The 21521-nt window shown below is 64.1% G+C and overlaps 1 protein-coding gene across 9 annotated transcripts in view; it reads left to right on the forward strand.

Moving 5' to 3' along the window:
- PTPRF (protein tyrosine phosphatase, receptor type F) overlaps positions 1–21521 on the forward strand; it is a 355341-nt gene that overhangs the window by 320698 nt on the left and 13122 nt on the right. For 5 of the 9 annotated variants that reach the window (XM_019531276.1, XM_019531275.1, XM_019531279.1 and 2 more), the window contains 6 exons: positions 1722–1876; positions 2544–2555; positions 5367–5482; positions 10449–10546; positions 15836–15959; positions 17893–18068. In XM_019531276.1, the coding sequence (XP_019386821.1) occupies positions 1722–1876; positions 2544–2555; positions 5367–5482; positions 10449–10546; positions 15836–15959; positions 17893–18068 (681 nt within the window). The remainder of the gene's footprint in view (positions 1–1721; positions 1877–2543; positions 2556–5366; positions 5483–10448; positions 10547–15835; positions 15960–17892; positions 18069–21521) is intronic. The other 4 variants (XM_019531278.1, XM_019531280.1, XM_019531284.1 and 1 more) reach the window with 1 other exon arrangement.

Raw genomic sequence — 21521 nt, forward strand, 5'->3', positions numbered from 1 at the left:
GGTGAGTTCCCAGCAGAGCCACGATCCCCCTGCTCAGCTGGGCCCTGCCTGGGTGCCCCAGAGACGCTGCCCACGGCCTCCACCCCACGCCGGGGACGGGCTGGACGCCTCGCTGTGCCGGGTCGACCTGCCGCAGGCCTCCCGAGGGGCAGCCAGCCAGCAGTCACTGCTCTCGTGCCGCAAGCCCCCGGGCCCCTGGCTGTGTCACCCTGCGCATGGGGCCCGTTTTCAGCTGAAGCACGGCCTGTCCCGTGGCAGGGCTGCCCGCCCCCCCCACGCTCCTCCAAAATCACTCACTGGCGGCGCAGCATCCAGTGCCGGGGGCCTCACAGCCGAGCGGGAACATGACCCAGGCGTCTTTCCGTAGATAAGTGACGTCCCAGCTGCTGGGTGTGAAGAGCAGCAGGGAGCCTCCCCCACACGCCTTCCCCCCAGCCCACCCGCCCCACGCCAGGGCCCGGGAGAGCATAGGAGCAGCAGGCTGTGCATCGCAGGCCAAGCTGCTCATCCATGTCCCCTCTGCATTGCTGGCTCCAGAGGCCCTGTGGTCTCGTCAGCTCCCCAGGTGCCCTCATGCCAACAGGAGGAGAGGAAAAGGGACCTGCAGGACCCCATGGCCTGTCCAGGCTCACACCCGCCCCAGCACAGGCCCATGGCAGCACTCCCAAAGAAGCCAGACCCCATCCACAGGGGCCTCGCAGGCCATCACACCATCGGATGCAGACAGCAGCGCGCGTCACCCTTGCCCACAGCCGGGCAGATGTCACGGATAAGAGCCCTCTCTGTACTCGCTGCGTGTCTGAAGCCAGGCGGGGGGATCAGGGGCACCCAGGAGAGGAGATCAAGCTGCGCGCTGGTGCGACTTGCATGCGCTCGCTGTTGCCGTCCTCCCCTTGCCTGCACGGCAACGTGGAGCGCGTGCTTAAGCTGGGATCTGAAGGCAGACTCCTAGCAGATCCGCCTGCCCCTCTGCAGCGACCGGAAACTTTCTCTCTGCTGCAAGAGCAGAGCATCTCCGGCTCCACAGCACAGGGCAGCAGGTGCCGCTCCAGGAGCCAGCAGCACTGAGCTGCTACCGCTTGGCTCCCTAATAGGTGGAAAGGATTTCTTTTCGCAGTATTTAACCCTTCTGACCCAGCAAGGCTGAGCTGCAAAGGGAGAACGCGGAGCCATAAGCCTTAGCAACAGCGGTGTGACGAGCCGGGTGCAGCAGCTCTTTCTGCAGCTGGCTAATCTTGCTGTGCTGCCTGCCTCCCCGCCCCAGCAGCTCCCGGGATTCTCCCACCAGGGCCGGCTCGCAGAGACCCACCGTCTCCAGAGCCCTTTGCCAAGGCACTTTCCACCAGGGCGGGCACCCCGAGAGGGAAGGCAACCTCCATGGCTTCCACTCCTTGAGGAGCTCGCCTAGCAAGGGAGCTCCCCGGCTGCAGCGCTGGGTTCGCACCGGCGTGGTAGGTACTGTGAGCCGCGCAGCACCCCCAGCCAGGCCTGCGACTGGCTGAGGGGCTGTCGGCTCTCGGGAGCCCGGTGCAGCGAGGCTCTTCCAGCTGGGCGGCTCTGTCCGGGTGCTGCGGGCGCTGGCTCTGCTCCGTTTCATGGGGAGAGGCGGCGGAGTGGGCCTGTGCCCAGCTGTTCACCCGCTGCTCGCGAGGCAGGGTGCCGGAGGGATGCTCCGTGACCTGGCGGCCTCCTCTCACCCAGCGGCTGTTTGCTTTTCACAGAAGAGGTACGCCGCCAGCCCCTACTCGGACGAGATCGTGATGGAAGTGTCCTCGGCAAAGCACCAGGATGAGCCTGAGATGCTGTGGGTGATGGGACCGGTCCTGGCCGTCATCCTCATCATCATCATTGTCATCGCCATCCTGCTCTTCAAAAGGTGAGCTCCTGCCTGGGCCTGGGCAGCCCCGCGGTCAGCTCTAGGCCCCCAGGGACCAGGGGGTGACTCCAGTGCCAGGTGCCCCCCGGGGCTGACCGTGCGGCAGGCACAGGCAGCTGAAAGGTCACGGCAGGAGAGGGGTGGGGGCCTGCGGCAGCTCGTGCAGCTCGCCCAGGGCAGAGCCGCCCTGTCACAGGGCCGAGGAGCAGCCATCTCTGCCCCGGTGCCCCTTTAGGAGTCGGACGGTGCTGAGGCCTGGCAGCTTGGGTCCGGATCCCCAGGGCAGCGTCCAGCACCCAAGTTTCCCGGACAGCCTGGCCTGTCCCCGCGTGGGGGGAGCTGGCCCCGCTGGCAAGTGCTGGGCAGGGCCATAACAGCGCAGACGGTCCTTGCCACCTCCTCGTGCCCCTCGCAGCTCTGGTCACCAACCTGGTGCTGCGGGCACCCTGCCGTGTGTGAAGGAGCAGCCTGCTAGTGCCAGACACAGGCCGTGAGCTCTGTGGCAGGGTGCTGCATCACCACGCGACACAGCCCCACTCCCCTGGGGCTCGGTTGGCCTTGGGGCTGTTGCCCAGAGATGGGGGCAGGGCTGTGCGTGGGGTGGGGGGTCCTTTTCCATGTCACTGATCACCTCCTTTCTTCTGTTTCTGCTCTGCTTTGGACCTAGCAAACAAGAAAGGTAGGAATCGATTTTCTCCTGCTGCTTGGCTGAGGGCTCAGACCGGCTCCCCTCCTTAAACCCCGGCAGCTGGAGGGAGTCAGCAACACCCCGGCCCCATGGCTTCCCAGTCCCACGGCTCACCCAGGGGCACTGGCACTGGCACCTCTACCCTCCGGCAGCCAGCTGCCACTCGGGAGCCCTCCCCACCTCACTTGGCCAGAAACACATGCATCCCCGGGGATTCGTAGATTCACAGGCGCTCGGGTCGGAAGGGACCCAGCAGATCGTTGAGTCCGACCCCCTGCCCCAGGCAGGAAAGAGCGCTGCGGTCAGACGACCCCAGCCAGGTGCGTGTCCAGCCTCCTCTTAAAGACCGCCGAGGTAGGGGAGAGCACCACCTCTCTTGGGAGCCTGTTCCAGATTCAAATGAGCATCTCTGGCCTCCTGGTCCCCCAGAATCTGGGGTTTGTGGCTGAGGACCCAAGGCCATTAGCATGCAACATGGACCGGGGCTTTCCGTGGCCAGTGCTGTTTGCTCCCAGCTTCCCCGGGCTGCTGTGAGGCCTGGGGCCACGGTGCTGACTCCAGACGATGTTGTCTGCAAAGGTGCTGCTTGTCCTCAGGCTCCGCAGGGCAAACCTTGCGGTCTGGCAGGGCGCAAGGGGTCCTGCTTGCTGCAACACACAACACACCCGGGTTTGGGGGGGCGGCTTTGCTGGAAAGCACCCAGACACAGAGCCTGCACCCACCCATCTCACCCAGTCCCTCTGCACAAGGACCCCTGGGTTATGGGCCTGGCCTGGCCCCATTTCATCTTGACGCCTGTGGCCTGCTCAGCGCTGCAGGGAGATGGACTCCGTCCTGGCTGGCCCGTGCTTAGCACTGGGGGCCCATTCTCCTGGCCTGAGGGGACAGCACTCTCCAAGGGTGTCCCAGCAACCCCCATGCCGAGGCCAAATCCAAAGGCTCCTCTTTGGAGGGGTTCCCTCCCCGGTGCCCCTTTAGGAGTATTTGCCCCTTTAGGTATTTGTGTTGCGAATGAAACCACGGATGAAAACACGGTATCCCACTGGCAGTAAAAGTCAGGCATGGGGAGAGCTTGGGCCGCGGTCCCGCAGGAGCCCTGAGAGCAAACAGACATTCAATACACCTCTCCGCTCCTGTCTGCAGAAGGAGCCAGGCCACGCCGCCCCCGGACGTGTGCAGCTGCGCACGGCCCAGAGAGCAGGGCTGTGCCCATACTCTTCATTAATTCTCCAAGCCTTTGAGCTTTCTGCTCTGGGCTCAGGGAGGCAGAGGGCTTGTGAGATGTGTGGGTGATGCAGGGCAGGGAAGGGATTACGTGCTGTTGGGCACTTCCAGCATCTTTCAGTCCCATTGTGCAGAGCAGCCGCCCGCAACCAGGGCTCTGCGCATGGGCTGGGGCCCCCAGCGTGAGTACAGGTTTCACTCGCTACAGAAAATTCAGTAACTTGCTAACGGTTCGTGGCATTTGTCTGTCGTGTGCGCGGCTTTGCACCAAAGCAGTCATGCCTCTGCTTGGCCAAGCCCCCACGTGACCCAGGCCTCCAGCACTCTGACAGTGGGCAGGACACGGCTGCCGTGGACGATGCCCATCTGGCAAAGCAAAGAGTATCCGATCCCGCTGCCAGGCAGTGAATTTAGGCAGAGGCAAGTGAGTGTTTGCCCAGAGAGCCAGGGACGGCCTCCTCTGATGCAGGCAGCGCCCGGGCTCTGGACAGATTCTCCACAAGGCTGCACCCCGTAGCACTGGGGCCCGTCCCAACTCGGAGGAGCTGCCCCTGCTGCTCCCCGTGGCGTGGCTGGGCAGTGGTGTCAGCCCAGGCAGCAAGAGGAGACCACCTCCAGCAAGCACCCTGCATCCCAGCACCGACTGGGGAAGGCGTCCCCCGTCCCTGTAGTGCAGCACCCTCCGGTGCCACGCCGGACAGTTCTGGGCTGTTGTAAGCCAGGTGGGGAGATGTCCTTAGCAAGGCCCCGTGTTGGCTCCGCGTCCTGTAGCAGCCTCCCAGGCAGTTACCAAAGAGCCCGCCCTGCCCGGCTGGTGATTTCTGCCAGGACCGGAGCCGGAGGAGGTGGCATAGCTGTAGGCATAAATATAGCATTAAGAGACAACAGTGTGTTTTATTGTTCCATTAATACACGCCTGGGGTGCCTTCAGCCATTCAAGACATGTATTAATGGCTCAATAAAACACACCCTGAAGAGCCTTTATGCTATTATATTACAGCGCTCGACATTTAAATATTTTTTTAATACTTAGGCAAAATTTGAGTAGTTCCTTCCACGACAGGAAATAGTTCCTAGAGAACGGGTAGGGAGCAGTGGGTTTTGCTTCCGTCTTGCTTTCCCCTCGCAGCAAGGGTGCGGTCTGTCACCTCGTTCCACCCCAGGGCATTTCTGGGCGGGGGCACAGGGAGAACTGGGGAACCCGCAGCATGGTTGGATAAGCGTCTTGCCCAGGGCCCCGCAGAGAGGCAGTGGCAGAGCTGGGCATGGCGTTCGGGAGTCCGGCTCCATCAGTCCACACCTGGGCACTGGAGTCTCATCCACGTGGGGCCTCCAGCACAGCCCTTGGCTGCAGCCCCAGTGCCACATGAACACCCAGGCTCCTGCGGGCTGACGTCCACTGGTGAGGGCAGAGGGGAAGCCAGGGCACATCGCAGCCTCCCTGCATGCCCTGTCCGTAGGTGGAGGCGTCCATGTGTATGTGCAGCCCTGGAGCCGGCCACGCTGCTGCGTCTGCCCCGTGGCCTGGGCCGGCTGCAGCAGCCATGCTGCCCCTTACCCTGCATTTTCCTTCCCCAGGAAAAGGGCTCACTCCCCCTCTTCCAAGGACGAGCACTCGATCGGCCTCAAGGACTCCCTGCTGGCCCACTCCTCCGACCCAGTGGAGATGAGACGCCTCAATTACCAGACCCCAGGTAGGACACTGCCTTCAGCGCCCCTGCCCCTTGCCTGGGCGCCTCCTGCGCCCTCTCCGAGCCAGTGCACCGCGGAGGGGAGTTGGACCTCGTCTCCTGCCGGTTCTGCACCGTCCCAGCCAAGGGCACAAAACCCTGGGGGCTGGCTCCAGACTTCCTGGTCCCTGCTGCCTGATCTGAACACGCATCTAACCCAGCTCCATTACCACTGGCACGTGATGCCCAGAGAGGCCCAAGGCATGGGCGCCCAGCGCATTGTGCGCATCAGGCCTCTCCCCTTCCGGCTGGTAAGACTTGTCCCCCACCTGATGTGTCTGCAGATATCGCAGGTCAGGAAGAGGGCCCATCCAGGGAGGGGGTTGCATGGGGAGAGCAAACAAGCTGGACGCTGGCCCCATGCTAGGAGTCTCGGGGCAGAGGAGGATGCTTCTGCCTGCTGTCAGGCCCGGCTGTGCAGGGGACGTGGCAGCAGGGTGAGACCCCAGGCTGCTGCATAGGGCAGGTGCTGGTGGAGGCCGAGCGTGCACATGGTGGTCTTCACCAGCTGCTGAGTCCTGCCTGCGATGCCTTGCTGTAGCGCGTCCCTGTGCAGGCGCGGCCTCAGCCAGCCGAGGCCCCGGCTCTGTGCATTACAGAGCAGTCTCATGCTGCTGCTTTGTAGGGCAGCATCTCTGCCGGCGCTGAGCATGCCACAGCTGCTGTTAGGGTGCTTGGAGACTGCCTTGCCTGGGTCCCAGCCCCCGATTCAGCCCGGGGGGGCTCCGGCGCTCTCGGTGGCCGGATAGCGAGCTCTCGCAGAGGGCGCGCGTGGCTCTTTCCTGCCTGGTGACGTCCCCCATCTGTAACCTACTTTCCTCTTCCCCTGCTGCTCCGGTTAGAAGCTTTTGTCTCAGCGCAGGCGTTTGAAGGCAGCGGTTCCCTCTGGAAGCCTGCTGTGCCTGGGAGGGAAGTCGCCAGCCGCCGCAGCTTGTCACCCTGCTCCCTGGCCTCCCGGCTCTCTGCCGAGGAGCAGCCTGGCCCGCAGCACCGGCCCCGCGTGCTGGACGGTCGGGAGGAGCGGTGCGTCTAGGAGGGTCGGCCCAGAGCCGGGGGAGCTCCAAGAGGGGCCTGACCACAGGTGTGTGCTGCAGGACACAGCAGCCGCTCTGCGGTCAGTCATGGGCCATGGCTTCCCCAGGGCAGGAGACAACGCACGTAGTTTGCAGCAGCTTGAAGTGGCTCTCCTCCCTCTCGGGGAGCCTTTGGCTTGGGGGAGACGGGAGCCTGCAGCCAGGGCCGTGCCAGGCACTGGGCTGCCGTGCGGGCGGAGGCAGCAGGAGGAGCAGCAGCAGGCCAGGCAGCCCGGGGCGGCGAGATCGACTAAATGCAGGTGTCCCTAGGCTGCCTGTGCCCCGGGCTCCTGCTTTCCAACCCCTGTGCCCGCCCTGCCCCTGCCCCCTCCACATGCACACGGCAGCCACGGCCGTCAGGTCCACGTAGCTCGTCTAGCCCAGGGCAGCCAGGCTGGCTCCCAGCCCCACAGGGCTCTCAATGCTCTCTCAGGCCCCCAGCAAGCAGGTGCCCGAATGCACTCGGAGGTGGGAGCAGCGCAGGCTGCAGTCAGCAATGACTGGGCCAGTTCCCCTCTTGCTTGCGGTGCTGCTAACGAGGCTCCACAGCTCAGATGGGGAAGTCGCAGGGCTAGAAAAGAGCCAGCAAGCCCGTACGGATGGATGGGCGAGGGGGCACGGAAGCCACCAGGCCCAGCGAGCCGGGGGTACCCAGCGCCTTGGCTCCGGTCACAGCCCCACAGTGCCAGGCCAGCACGGTGCCGAGATGGCTGGGCATCACGCACCAGAGATGCTGGCAGTCAAGTTCGCACAGTCCACGAGCTGATAGCCCTGCCGGAGAGCGGAGAGGCAGGGAGAACCTTGTTTAATGCATAATTAAGTGAACTGCCATTATTAAATATTAAGCCATATCACTTTAATGGTTCCTACTTCAGATGCAGGTGGTTTCGCGGATTGTCGGCCTCTCTGTACCCATGTCCCGTGTTGCCGAGCTGCGGAGAATCAGCGGCAGGGCAGTGTCTCGGGCAGCGTTAGGCTACGCGGGGGCAAGGCCCCTGGCACCGAGCCCTGCTGGGGCCCGACCAGGCAGGAGCCGCAAGGCGAGGGCCTGCCAGGGCAGCTGCAAGCGTGTGCTGGCTTCCCTAGGCCGGGGGAGAGGCGTTTCTGTTCCAGCCCGTCCCCTCCCTGCCCCCGGGGCTGGGGCAGTAGCACCGTTCAGAGCCGGGGGTCAGGGGGTCTCTTTGGAGGCCAGGGCTGTGGGCAGAAAGTCCGTCGGGCCCCCAGCTTGTAGTGGCGTCTCCGTTTCTGCGCTAGCCGGAGCAGCTGTGTCTCAGACTCGGGCCAGGCTGAGCCTGGCGCAGAAGGGGCTGGACCCCCTCCCTGCCCCGCGGCCGACTCCGCTCTTTCCCCTGCATCCTCATCTCTCTGTCTCTCCATCTCTGAACCTCTGCAATGATGTCTAACAGCTAATGGGTTTCTGTTCTTGCCCCGTTTTTGTTTTTTTTCTTTGCAGGTTCCAGTGTCCCCAGTTGCCCGAATATCTCAAGTTAGTTTCCGCTCCTCCTGTATTTATCTCAACACCTTTTGCTTTTCTCTCTGTCCCCCTCCCCGTCCCCTCGTCTCAGTCCATTCCGTCTCGATGTCATGAAGGTCACCGTCGCGAGGGCCCGCGGGGCCGCTCTCTCGTGCCGGTCACGGGCCCTGCACGGCCCTCGCTCTGGGGTGGCTTGCACGGCACTACAGCACGTCGGCGCAGGGGGACCGCGCCGGGCGCCCAGCTCGCCCCCGACCTGACGGCGCTTCCCTTTGCCGCTGCACGCAGGCCCGGTCCTCGGCTGCCCCGGGCCGGCCGAGCCAGGCGCACTGCTGCCGCAGCGAAGCACATCTCGGGTGCGGTGCGGGGCGGGGTGGGAGAGCCCGGCCATCCCCAGAGCAGTCTGAGGAGACGCGCACCAGGGCCCAGGGGTTGAACACACTCTCCTTTGAGCCTGCGAGCTGCAAAGGGACAAGAGCCGAGGCACAGGGCAGTGCAGGAGGGTGCTCTGGCGCAGCTGGGAGCAGGGCTCGCGCCCAGGGTACCGCCCTGCTGCAGCCCCTGACACCCGGCATCTCAGGCCAGGACAGGCCCTCCGCTCCGTGGCTCTCTCCCAGCGTGGTCGGCAGTCTTCGCTGTAAACGCTAAGCAAGGAGACCCTCAATGGTGCCAGGGCGAGGGGCCCCTCCACGCTGCGAGCCGGTCCTGCTCCGGAGCTCAGCAGAGAGGGAGCAGCGTGTGCGTGTGCGTGTGCGTGTGCGAGCGCACCGGGCCCTGCACAGCCCCCCTCCCTGGGGCGATGGCGCTGGGAGCACTGTCCTGCCTTCGGGAGCAGTCCCACACAGGGACGCTCCCGCGTCGTCGCCCAGTGACTTGTCACCGCCGCACGGCGCCCGGGCCCGGCGTGGCAGCCTGGGCCGCCCGTCACCGCCATCTGTGCCGCGCACGGCGGCTCCTGGCCCGGCTCCAGCCTGCCTCCCTGGTGTGAATCAGCAGCACGGGCCTATTAATAACCGCAATGGCCCACGCAGGGTTTCTGGGAAACCCACGAGCTGCCGGGAGCCTGTGTGGGCCGCAGTTCAGACGAGCCACTTCGCAGCCACTCTCCAGCTGGTTCCCCGTCCCCGCCACGGGGCGAAGGGACCGTTGGGGCCTGGGCCGTGCGCCCCAGAGGCTGCAGTGGGGCTCTCTCTGCTCTCACTGCTGCCCCCGAGCGCCTCGCCGTCTCTCCTGGGGGTCTTGTGCAGGGGGCTGCTCCTCCGGCTCTTCCCCAGGACAGGGCACGTGCCAGGCACGTACCAAACCTCCCAGCAGGCTCCAGACCACTTGCTCTGGTGCTGTAGGGAGTGGTGGGGGTTTCTCCCCACGGGATGCCTGGCTGCACCCCAGCTCACCCTGCCTTCCCAGGCTGAGCAGCGGCGAGCTCAGCAGTGATGCCCCAGGTGCGGGTGGTGGGGCATGAGGCAGCCAGCCCAGCGACTGGGAGCCCCCAGCCCCTGTCATGTGCGCGGGCTCCCTCCTCCCCCCAGGTGCTGGGGGCCCCGGGCTCGCAGCTCTGCAGGGCCTGCCACCGTTCTTCATTTGCTCTTGCAGGCTCCTGCAGTAAGGGGCCCGGGGCTTTCTCCGAAAAAGGATGCTTCCTCAGGCTCTGGGGATCCTTAGGGCGGTGGTTCTCAACCTCCTCAGACCCCAGGCTCTTAGTTTTCACGTGTTTTTTGCCTACGAAAAAATAGTAAAGCTGTTTTTTTCTGTTGCAAAGACCTTGGGAAGACCACAGCTGTGGGTTTCTGTTGAAATCTGTGGGTTCCTCTTGTGAATCACGTTGGCCCATCTAGCCACGCAACATGGTGCGGCACCCGGACGGGATCTCGAAGCCCGGCAGAGTGCCACAGCCCCCGGGCTGAGAAGCACTCCCGTAGGAGCTAGCAGTGGGCCAGGGAGAGCCTCTGGAAGCCAGTGTGTTCAACTCCAGCCTGGGCAGGAGCCCCTGGGAGAGCGCGGAGGTTTGCTCGGCCTGTTGGCACGACAGGGCTCCCCCTCTCTCAGGGCCTCGAGGCCCCGTGCCAGCCGCGCGAGTGCATAGGCCCTGCCCCACATGCCCGGTTGCTGTAATGCCCGGCATGCTCACCCGGCCATGAACATTTCTGCACATCACCTTTCTTTTCTGTCCACTGCCCCGTGTGCTCAGAGTGCGTGCCGCATGCCGTGTGAGCTCGCCGACCTCCCATCCATCCCGCCTGGCGCTTCACATCGTCACGCGTGTCCACATACCGTCCTGCGCGCCCGCGTCTCTGGTTTGCTGTGCACATGCTGCTGTTGAGTGTGGCTCTCCCCGTGTGCCGGGCAGTAACCGTGTCCCCTCCCACTCTGTTCCATCTGGCAGGCATGCGCGACCACCCACCCATCCCCGTGACCGACCTGGCCGACAACATCGACCGGCTCAAGGCCAACGACGGACTGAAGTTCTCGCAGGAGTACGAGGTGAGCCCAGGAACAAGCTGCCCAGAAAGGGGGAGACTAGCCAATGTCAGCACTGTGCTAGGCAGAGCCCGTGGGCGGACAGACTGGAGGGCCTAGTGGTGCCTCATCTGCTAGACGTGCTCCCAGTGCCCCTGGGGGAGGCCATGCGGGGCCTGCCAGCTCTCCACATGGGGCTCACAGTCCCAGGACCTGCCCTGGCATGGTGGAAGCAGTCCCTAGCGGGAAGGAGCCTGCTTGTAGCCCTGCCACACCGCAGCGACATGCACGAGCCATGCGTGCTCAGGCAGCAGGCTGGCACCACACGTCGCACTGTGGAGCAGTCACTGATGGCCAGGCTGACCCAGACGTCCTGGGGAGCCCCGCATGCATGCTTTCCCCACACTGCCCCTTGGTCCTGACCCACGGGCCCTCCTGTCCTAGCCAGGGTTCCCATACATAGGGCTTTGCCAGCACCCCCAGCCCTGGCCTGAAGACTGCCCTCCACTTTCAAGGCCCTGCACCCCTTTTCCCCCAAACTCTGTTAGGTTATTTCAGTCCTGCCCACTCCCGAGCACAGAGCATGGCCGATGTCCCCCATCCTGCAAGCACGCAGCATTGCCCGATGCCTCCTGCCCCTGCCCAGAGTGCCAAACCAGGGGGCTGGTGGGGTGGCGTAAGAGCATCAGGTTCTGGCTGTGTCCGTCCCTGCCGTGTTGTGCACTCCTCTTCCCAGGCTGGATGATGGGTCTGAAGGATGACGCTGTTAGGGGATGTTCCCACACAGCCATTAGAGCTGCTGTGCCAGGATAAATGTTTGCCTGCGCTTCCAAGCAGCCCCTTCAGGACCCACTCCAGCTGCATGGGCCTTAAATCATGAATAAAGCCCCTGCAAGCATTGAGAGGGAATAAATTTGGGAAGCGTCCTCTGCATGCATCGGCACTGCCACCTGTATTGTCACCTGTTTGTGCCAATGGGCTCCCTTTGCTGCAGCAGAGCTCCCTGGATTTATGGGGTGTGACCAAGAAGTTTACTTGCAAGGTGAGATTGTACATGCCAGAAAAGAGGGAGCCATCTTGCTGGAGGCGAGGGCCATGCTCCAGCCAGCCAGGAAGGTGCAGCATGGGTGGAGGACGCGATAACTGAGTGGGTGGGTTACCTGACGTTGGGCACATGAGGTGTTCTCTCTGGGCACGCTGGGAGCTTGCACGTGTGTGAGGGGGTGGTCCCCGTGCAGTGAGGGTACATGCCCGCCTGCAGCATTGGTTCCCGCACTCGCATCTTCCGGCCTGATGCCCCTTGGTTGAAACCAAGCCCGGCCTCAAGCCAGCTCAGTCGTGGCTGAAGGCTGTCCGGAGGATGCTGCTGTTTCATGCAACCTCCCTTGCTCCGGCTGCAGCTGTGCAAAGCCTGCAGCTCAGCACCGGACCTCTGCCCCGTCTCGGGAGGTAGCACAAAGTGCATTGCACGGAGCACTCTCCTCGCTTCCCCTTCTGGAGAGCATCCAGGCTGGCGGAGCAAGCTGGCCGGTGACGCTGCCCATCTGAGCTGCCGATGTTGGTGCCATTCTTTCCCTGCCGCCCACCGCGCTTGGCTCTGGATCTGGGTGAATCACCGAACACGAGCAGGACAGAGTGTGGGTGCTGGAAAGCAGAAAGTCGCATCCTCGTCAGTGGCAAGGGGACAGGGGCTCGATGCAGCTGTCTTCCAGCCCGAGAGGCCTCAGCTCAGAAAACCCTGGGCAAGACCTGCACCAGGTGCCCCTGGTCTCGTCCTATTTGGTTCGTGCCCACACCAGAGCTTGGCTCCACTAGCTGTCCCCTTGGTGCGGGGACAGAGGGGCTGCCGGGCAGGATGGGGAAGCCTTGCTGGTTTGAATCGGGAGCGTGGGGACATTCTGCAGAGATGAGGATGGCAGGCAGCACGGTGCAGCACCCCGAGAGATGGCCACATAGCTCGGGGCACACGCTGCAGTAGCCCCTGCCCTGGCTTCTCCACTCCGCCAACCGCCCCAGGCCTGCACAACTGAGGACAGTGCGGGCAGAGCCGAGCCCCTCCTGTCTGGCTGCAGGAGGGCAGCACATGAGGGGGACCACAGGAAGAGGCATGTGGGTTGCAGACCACCCCTGAACCCACATACTGTCTGGTTAACTTCAGCAAGAGCTGCATGCAAAGTGTTTTCATGGCCTAAAGCCTCTCCGTGGGCTGCGGGGGCCATTTTGTACACAGCATGCCATCCGGAGGTGCCAGCAGTGGGACACAGTGCAGATATTTAACAGCTCTTTAGCCACAGTGGCTGGCTCCCTGGAGCCATCAGGCTGGCTCTTGCACTGGTCACATTAGCGCAGTGATGGAGGCACAGCTCCTGGCCGGCCTTGGCTCCAGGGCAGGGCAGGGACCCACAGGGATGAGCGCTAAAGGGCGCAGCCTACGGGCTGGCTGCGCTCGGGGCAGAGAGCAGCTCTGAGCCCTGCACCAGGCTGCTGCTCTGCTCCCCAAGCTCCTGCACCCCGGGGGCTGGCTGCCGCTGGTCCCAATGTCCCTTCACCGAAGCAGGCAGGCGGGTGGGGACGAGGTGGCCGGAGCAGGACCCAGCCATGTCGTAGGAGTGTTTCCCCCTTAACCTACAGTGAGATTCAAAGTACATTTACAGCCCAGGTTTGATGGAATTCAATCCTCTCGGCCTGGCAGTGATTTATCTGCTGCCTCTCGCCTGCTGCGGCTGTGTTCGAGCTCCCTCCCTCGGCTCCTCCCAGCACTGCAGGGAAGAGCGGTGCCCGGCCCTCCGGCTGCACCTCTCCTGCCCACGTGTGCTGTTGTCAGGCCCTCCCAATTAGCTGGAGCCAGAGGCCTGGAGGTCGGGTGCAGCTGCCCTCATTAGCACATGCCCACAAGCCAAACACCGCTCTCAGTGGGCTTGGCAGACTCAGGCTCTGGCCTCATCTTTGGCTCTGGGCTGTCGCCTACCTGAATTACAGGCCCGGTCGTGCAGGGATGGGGGGTGCAGGATGGAGAGCTGCCATGGGCCCCCCTGGGGTCCCTTTGACCTGCAGGCAGGCTCAGGCACCCCGTGGCAGGGATAGAGCCCATCTCTGCTGTTCTGGAGCATTGCTCAGGGGGTACACAAATCTGAGGGGGACAGTGGCGTGAGTGTGTCTGGGGCACTCAGCTGTGTGCAGATGCATCCAGCCTGGGCTGGGCAAAGCCGGCAGGCTGGGTGCTGCAGCAGAGCCCAGCCGCCTGCTCTGCCCTGGCCCGGGCCTTGCTGCTACCGCGTGACGGACCCTGTGCAGGGTCTGCCTGGCGCACCGGTGGCCTCACAGAGAGGGGGCCATGGGGCCACGTGGTGATCAATCCCAGAGCACATTATCTCCCTGCCTGAGACGCTGGCTGGATTAACAGCGCTCAATGGCTGTGCTAACGTGGGCGATTCCCAGGGGCTGGAAAGCTCTGATGTGCCCGAGGAGCTGCCCGCCCTGCTCTGGCCTGTGTCGAGCAAGCAGTAGATCAGACCAGGCCCTGCCGGGCTCCGCTGGCCCAGCAAAGAGCCAGGCAGAAGAGCAAGACGGGTCCTCCCATGCTCCCAGGTGCATGGCACGGCCCCAGCCCCTCCGCTGTCCCCTCATTGCCCGTGGTCCATGCACGGCACCGGCACATGAAGCGGCTCCGTGACAGAGCGGGACCTGCACCTCTCCAGGCAGCCGTGGCTGGGCAGGAGCATGGCGTTACCCCTCGATGGCCTGGGATGGGGCATCCCCCACCCTCCAACCGCGTGCCACGCAGCGCGCTGGGTGGGCGTCAGCTCCTGCAGGCTCAGTCCTGGAGGAGGGAGTCGAGGGACTGATTTGGGGGTTCTGGGGCTCCTCTGCTCCCTCTGGATGAGACTAGTAGGCAAATTGCCCTCATGATTAGCCCGTGGAGCTGAGCTGGGGGCTGGCTGGGCAGGAGCGGGGACGGCCGCGGGGGGCACATCCGGCTCCCGCCACGAGCGCTGCATGATCCGCCGGCTCCGTCTGTGGGCCAAGCCGCTCTCAGCCTCACGTTTATTTACTCATTCGCTTGCCTTAAAGGGGGGAACAGGTGCGCATTAATTCATCACCACTGCTCCAATTAAATCATTTTACTTCTAAATGAGCTGCTAATTTGCAGGAGGATTTAATTAGAGCTTCTTCACACCCAGGTGCTCCTTTACTCCTGACGTTCTCACGTGTTTGCCCTCCCAGGGGGTGCTGGTGATTAGCCCCCGCCTGCGCGGCTCGCTGCACGTCACAGCAATTGCCTGAACGCAGCAGCGCCGGGGCTGGGGGCTCTCGGCCTCCCTAGTGCTGCCGGGAGGTTTGCTGTCCTGCGTCCTGGTCAGGCTCGCCCACCCACGGGCCCGCTGCACGGCGCGTGGGTGGAGGGTTGCCGTCCGACAGGGACACCGGCCTCGCTGCCGTCGGGCTCTGACCAGCTGCAGCCGCCCAGGCCGCAGGCAGCAAAACTACCTGCAGCCAGATGAGCTCGGGGAGGGCTCTGTGCCGCTGTGCAGATGCACCCGTAGCAGGGCCGGCAGCGCTGCCTGGGTAAACCCCTGTTGCCTTCCCTGCGCGCGCATCCCTGCAGCCCTTCCTCACGGCCCACAGCTTTGTCACCGCGTCCCTCCAGCCTGCGCCCCTGCCCCGAGACAGCGTGACGGGAGCAGGGGAAAGGGCCCGTCAGCTGCGGGCAGAGGGCCGTGCTGGGAGAGGAGCAGCCCTGGCTGCAAAGCCAGCCCAGAGCCGTAGGGCTGGCGTCTGCCCCTGCTCCAGGCCGCCGTGCGCTCCCGCTGCCTGCTTTTTACGCTGATAATAGAAGATTACAGGGTTCCCGTCAGAAACGTCTATTTGCGCTCCACTCCCCAAACCGCCCATTAGCCTCGCTGTGAGGTCGCCACCTCCCCATGAAATCCCACCAGCCCGGGCCTCCGGGCCCGCCAGTGCCTCGCGCCCCTGGGGCGTGCGGGGTAGGAGTGCCGCATGCCATGCGCACAGCGACGGACGGAGCGTCTCCCATTGTCCTGGCGCCAGGGCAGCGTGAGGAGCAGCTCTGGAAACCGGCTGGGCAAGCAGCAAAGCCAAGCTCCCTGCCCCTGCCCTGGCAGCGGCAGCTTTGGCGGCTGGTGGGTCTCCCCGCCAGGCTCTGGCACCCCGGCCTCGCCGGAGCCTTGATGTCCTCGCTGCCCGAGCCCGAGCAGAGCGTGTCTGGGCAGGGCGGGGGTGCCACAAAAGCTCATCTCGTCCCGGCAGCCGTGCCGCGGCGTGCGGTAACCACTCTCCTCCCTCTCTCCACAGTCCATCGACCCCGGGCAGCAGTTCACCTGGGAGAACTCCAACCTGGAAGTGAACAAGCCCAAAAACCGCTATGCCAATGTGATCGCCTACGACCACTCGCGCGTCATCCTGGCCTCCATCGACGGTAAGAGCGGGCGCCAGGGTGGTGCCTCCCCCATGCCCGTCCCTGCAGGCGCTTTGATGGGGAGCCTCCAACTGCGATGCCCCGGGCTGGAGCATGAGGGCTCCAAAAATGAGGACCACGCTTCCAGCACCCCGGGCTTGCTGCTCCCTGCCCTCCCCTGCTGTGCAGCCCTGGCTGGCTTTCAGCCCTCGCCCTAAGCAAGTCAGCAGCTCCCAGCCACGTCCTCCCAGCCCTGTGGGTCCCTCCTTGGCCTTTGCACCCCACGTGGCACAGCTGGATGCAAGGTGCAGCAGCTTCTGGAGCACAGTCAGGACACGGGTGGGTTGGACTTGGCCAGAGTCTTGCTATGGGCGGGGGACGTCCAGCAGGGCATGCTCCCCAGGGTAATTGTCTCTGATATGTCCTCCATAGGAGGTCTATATCGAGCAGATTCTTTTTGGTATTGGGTGGTGGAACCGGAGCGTGCTCCATCCACTCCATGCATTGACCTGGTATTGCAGTGCCTCCAGGACCGGTGCAAAAAAAACAAAAAAAAAAAAAAAAAAGCTTCTGGGCGCCCCCAGCCACAGCCGCTGAGGCGTTGGGCCCTGGGCTGCCCTGTTTGCGGTGTCCAGCACCGTGCACAGGCAGCTATTGATCACTTCAGTCAGTGCTGGCGCCTGCCTGCTGGTCCCCGCACCAGCGCCAGCATCCGAGTCTCGTGCAGACACCCGCCCACGCCAGTCTGGGGCGCGAGTAGAAGCGTCGCCCACTCCCGGGACGCAGGGCAAGTGCAGCTGATGATGGGCGGCCCCGTTGGACAGGGAGGCTGGCGCGACGCTGGGAATGGAGCCGCCTGTCTGAGGCAAGCGGGCCGCTCGGCCCCAGAGGCGCGGCCAGGCTGGCAGGGAAAGGCACGGGAACCGTGTGAAGGCATCTCCGGCCTCTTCTCCCCGACTCCACCTGCAGCTGGATGCTGATTTCAGCACCTCCTGCGCTACGGGAAAGCCGTGCTCGCAGCGACTCCGTTTCCCTACCCGGCAGCAGCGTCCCCAAAGTGCCTGCCAGATCCCTCCGCCCGCGTGGCACGAGCCTCCCTGGAGCGGAGCCTCCTTCTCGGCCGGGAAGCTGGCTCCAGCTGATCGGCCTCCAGACTCGGGGCTGCACCAGGCCAGGGTGCCGCCCCCCACCTCTGCCCAGGCTTCACCTCCCCGGGCTGCGGGAAACCTGCTGTGAGCTTTGGGGTCCCGGACCAGCTCCCTGGGGCACAGGCAGGGTCACAGCCGCCTCTGCTGAGCAGCGCTGTAAATCCAGCCCCAGCTGAATCCTTCCTGCCTTGGCTGTCCTGGTGCAGAGCTGTGTGTGTCTGCATCTCATGGGCACTTCCCTGGAGGGACTCGCACAAGTGGGGTTGCAGACAGGCTACAGGCACCTGGGTGCGTGGAGGGGCTGAAATGGGGCTGGTGTGCAAGGAAGGCGCTTTTCACAGCACAGGGAGTGCAACAGGTTGCCTCCATCAGGAACGGGCCGGGGGGATGCTGACGGGGTTCCCCCACCTGCGGGTAGGAGCCACAAGCCAGCGCAAAGCTAGTGAAGCCATTGCAGACACTCGAGCTGCGCCGAGGCCAGAGCTAATAGCCGTTGTATTTAAGACAATTATCACAAGCTGTTGCTTGGGGCAATGTGAGCTCCTTCGTATTCCTGCCTGGGAACCCCTCTGCGTGTGCACAGCAGGAGCTGTGCGGGGCTTTCGTGCTGCCTGATTGTCAGGGCAGCCTGTCGGTTACCAGAGACCCCTTCCCATTTACGCACGGTCCCCGACCTTCGCTGGGCTCCTGGGATGGGTTTGGGCGGCATCTCACAGGCTCCAGGCGAGGCAGGGGGTGTCAGGAGCACCTCGATCATGCCAACCCGCTCCCCGCCAGCCTCACGCCACGGCCCTTTGTCTGCACAGGGGTGCCCGGCAGCGACTACATCAACGCCAACTACATCGACGGGTACCGGAAGCAGAACGCCTACATCGCCACGCAGGGGCCCCTGCCGGAGACCCTCAGCGACTTCTGGCGGATGGTGTGGGAGCAGAGGACGGCGACCATAGTCATGATGACCAGGCTAGAGGAGAAGTCCAGGGTACGGGGAGCCGCTCTCTGCTGGGGATGGCGCGTGGGGCAGGAGAGGGCCACGGGCACAGCTTGGGGCATGAGCAACCTTCTCCTCGACCCTGGAGACGCGTCCCCAGTGCTGGCCCTGGGACGCCGGGCAGGTGGGGAGAGTATCCTCGTGGCCCCGGGGAGGCTGGCGGCATGATGGGGAGACGCTGTGCAGCAGGGGTTGGGGGTCTGCAGAACCACCAGACCACACCTGGCTTCTCTGCCTCCATCCCCCGTGTATGCACATACGTGTCACCCGCCCCGACCCTGCGTACCCACGTGCACAGGGGCACGTCAGCCCACGCTGAAGCCGTCAGGTCCTGTGCTGTGTGGTGCGGAAGCACCAGTAAATAGCACAGCTGCCATTGCCCTGCTGCCTGCAGCATCCCAGCCAGGTACGTGGCGGCAGTCTCCTTGCAGTCACCACGCTAGCTTGTCCCCCATCCAACAACACGGAGCTGCTGAGATCAGATGTGCTAGAGATATCGGCACCCCAGGGTCAGGAGCCGGGTTGCTTTGCGGTCCCTTATGGCAGAGGTTCCCACTTGCCCCCCACGAGGCACGAGCACGTGTAGCGGGTGCACGGTGAGCACCGCCTGGGCCCATGGGCTCCTTGCCGGGAGGCGCCGGCCATCTCGGTTTGCTCCTGCAAGTCGTGCAGCAGCGAGCGCGGGGCTGGCAGAATAGTTTCCCGTTGCCATGCCGACGGCAGGGAGAAGGGGCGCATGTGCTCATGCTGCAAAGCACTTGTTATTTTTAGGCGAACGGGCTCGCCGCAGAGGAGCAGCGCACGCCGGCTCGGAGGGTCTCCCTCTGTTTGAAGTGCTGATGCAGGGGTCGGGAGCCTCGTACCCCGCGCTGAAGGGACTGCGCCGAGAGCTGGGTGCGAGGGAGCGGGCTTTGCTTGCAGGCGGTCCCAGGACTTGGGGAGAATCGATCCATGGCTTCCCCAGGGGCACGTCCACACAGCTCCCGCGCACGCTGCCCGCAGCGCTGAGCCGGCATCCTCCAGGCTGGCACGGGAGGGAATGGCCAGAGCTGGGCACCTCTCTGTGCCCACCCCATCACACCCTGCATGGCAAGAGGCGGGCTCCTTCCGGCCACAGGCCACCAAGGAAAGCATGTGGGAAGCCTCGAGGGGCCCTGGGAGTCTTTAGGCTTTGAGGTCGGAGAAGCCTGTTCTGGACGTAGATGCCTCAGCCCCAGGCTCACGTCCCCGTCTGACCATTGGTTAGCAGAAAACGCCCCAGGTGCGTGCCCTTCCGGGACAGCGGGGCTCTCAAGGCCCTGCCAGTGCCCATGCTCGCCTCGTGCATCACGGCCGTGGCTGCGTCAGCCCTTAGCGACCTCCTGCGATACCGGTCAGTCCTGGGGCCCGGCTCTCGGCGACAGGCCACAGGGAGATGAGCCACTTCCATGGCCATGTGCAGCCCCCGCGCACTGCTCCCGGGGCACAGGCTGGCTGTGGGAAGGAGCTGTCTCTTCTCTCCTTGGTGCCTTTGCTCCTTCCTTTGCCTGTCTTGCTCCCTGCAAAACCCCAGTGTGGACGGTGGCGCCAGGGGCCAAGCCCAGTTCCCTGCGCTGGGAACTGCAGCATCCCAAAACCTCAGCCAGTCCCTGGGGCAGCCCTGGCGGGAGGTCCCCGGCCGGCCGGCCAGCGGGGTCATGGCCACCTGGCCCCTGAGCTGCGGGGGAGCATCCCTGCTACAGAGGCCGAGTGCCCCGGGGGCGCGCAGCCTCCCCCGGGCTGAGCCCCACGGCTGAGCTCTGCGGAGACGGGCCGCTGGGTCGGCAGCTGCTGGGCTTCCCTGGGAGGCAGCGGTGCTTTCAAGGGCTCCCGGGCCCTGTGACGGGGGGAAATAAGCTGCAAGGGGGAAAGCGTCTTCAGAGAGCATCAGCCTTCCCGGCCGGCAGTTCCAGCCAGCTCAGCGCCTGCCTCGTCCTCCCCTTTCAAGTCTGCAGGCGCGTGCAGGGGGAAGTGGCTGATCCTGGACACTTAGCAGCCTTCAAAGCCTTTGAAACGTGTGGCAGCAGCTCAGACGTGCACCGGGTGGAGATTGGTGTTTCCCAGTGCTGCACGGGGGCACAGCCCACCCAGGTCAGCTACAGCAGCACCCGGGAGGCCTCCTCGTGCACGGGGTCTCTGCCCATCCCGAGGTCCCCTCCTGCCCCCGGGTGTGGGAAGCTCTTAGGGCGGCTGCAGCTCATTGTGCAGGAGACGGTCCAGTGAATACTGGACTGCTGAGCGGGGGCTTGACCGCCTGGGCGACAGCGATCATCGCCCGCTGGGATTCACCATCCAGCGCAGGGTGGCAAAGGCACGCAGCAAGGCAGCAGCCCCGGACTTCAGGAGGGCAGACTTCAGCGAGCTAAGGAGGATAGTTGGGGAGGCGCTGAGGTCCCGGAGGGGAGGGGAGCCACGTGTCCAAGGAGAGTGGTCGCTCCTTAAGGAGACGATCCTCCAAGCCCAAAGGGAGGTAATCCCAATGCGGATCAAGGGGGCAGGAGGGCGCACAAGTCCCCACGGCTCACCAGAAGCACCCGGGAATGTCTCCTTGCTAAAAGGGAGGCTTACACCCAATGGTGGGGGGGCCGTCCCCAGGGAGGACTACACAGCGGTTGCTTGGGGCTGCAGGGGGGTCAGGAAGGCCAAGGCGAAGATGGGACTGGGACTAGCTTCCCAGATCAAGGACAGCAAGAAGTCCTTTTTTAACTACATAGGCGGCACAAAGAAGGTACCAGGTAACGTGGGGCCCCTGCAAGACACGCTAGGAAATCTGGTCGTCACACCAGACGACAAAGCTAACCTATTTAACGACTTCTTTGCCTCCATTTTCCTGAGCAGGGACCGGATCAGCCCCCTCAGCCCCAGGGGGGTGCACCCAGGCCCAGGGTCAGTGAGGATCTAGTCAGGGAGCGTCTGGCGGGACTGGACGTATTTAAATCAGCGGGTCCGGACGATCTCCACCCCCGAGTGCTGAGGGAATTGGTGGTGGTCATTGCAGGACCCCGGCACGGCTGTACGAGCACTCGGGGGGCTCTGGTGTGGGGCCGGAGGACTGGAAGAGGCCAACGTGGTTCCCATCTTCAAAAAGGCAGGAAGGAGGACCCGGGAACTACAGGCCAGTCAGTCTTACCTCGATCCTGGGGAAGCTTTTTGAGAGGGTTATCCTGGCACATGTTCACGAGGGGCCGGGGGGAGATGATGCTCAGGGGCAACCAGCACGGGTTCATCAGTGGCAGGTCCTGTCAGACCAACCTGCGGCCTCCTACGACCAGGTCACCAAATCCTTGGACATAGGGGGAGCAGTGGACATCGTCTTCCTGGACTTTCAGAGGCCTTCGACACTGTCTCTCACCCCGTTCTCATTAAGAAACTGGGGGCTGTGGTGTCGACACCCGCACAGTCAGATGTGTCGCCAACTGGCGGGAG

The sequence above is a fragment of the Crocodylus porosus genome, unplaced genomic scaffold (assembly GCF_001723895.1).
Source record: "Crocodylus porosus isolate Cpor-Errol unplaced genomic scaffold, CroPor_comp1, whole genome shotgun sequence".
NCBI lineage: Eukaryota > Metazoa > Chordata > Crocodylia > Crocodylidae > Crocodylus > Crocodylus porosus.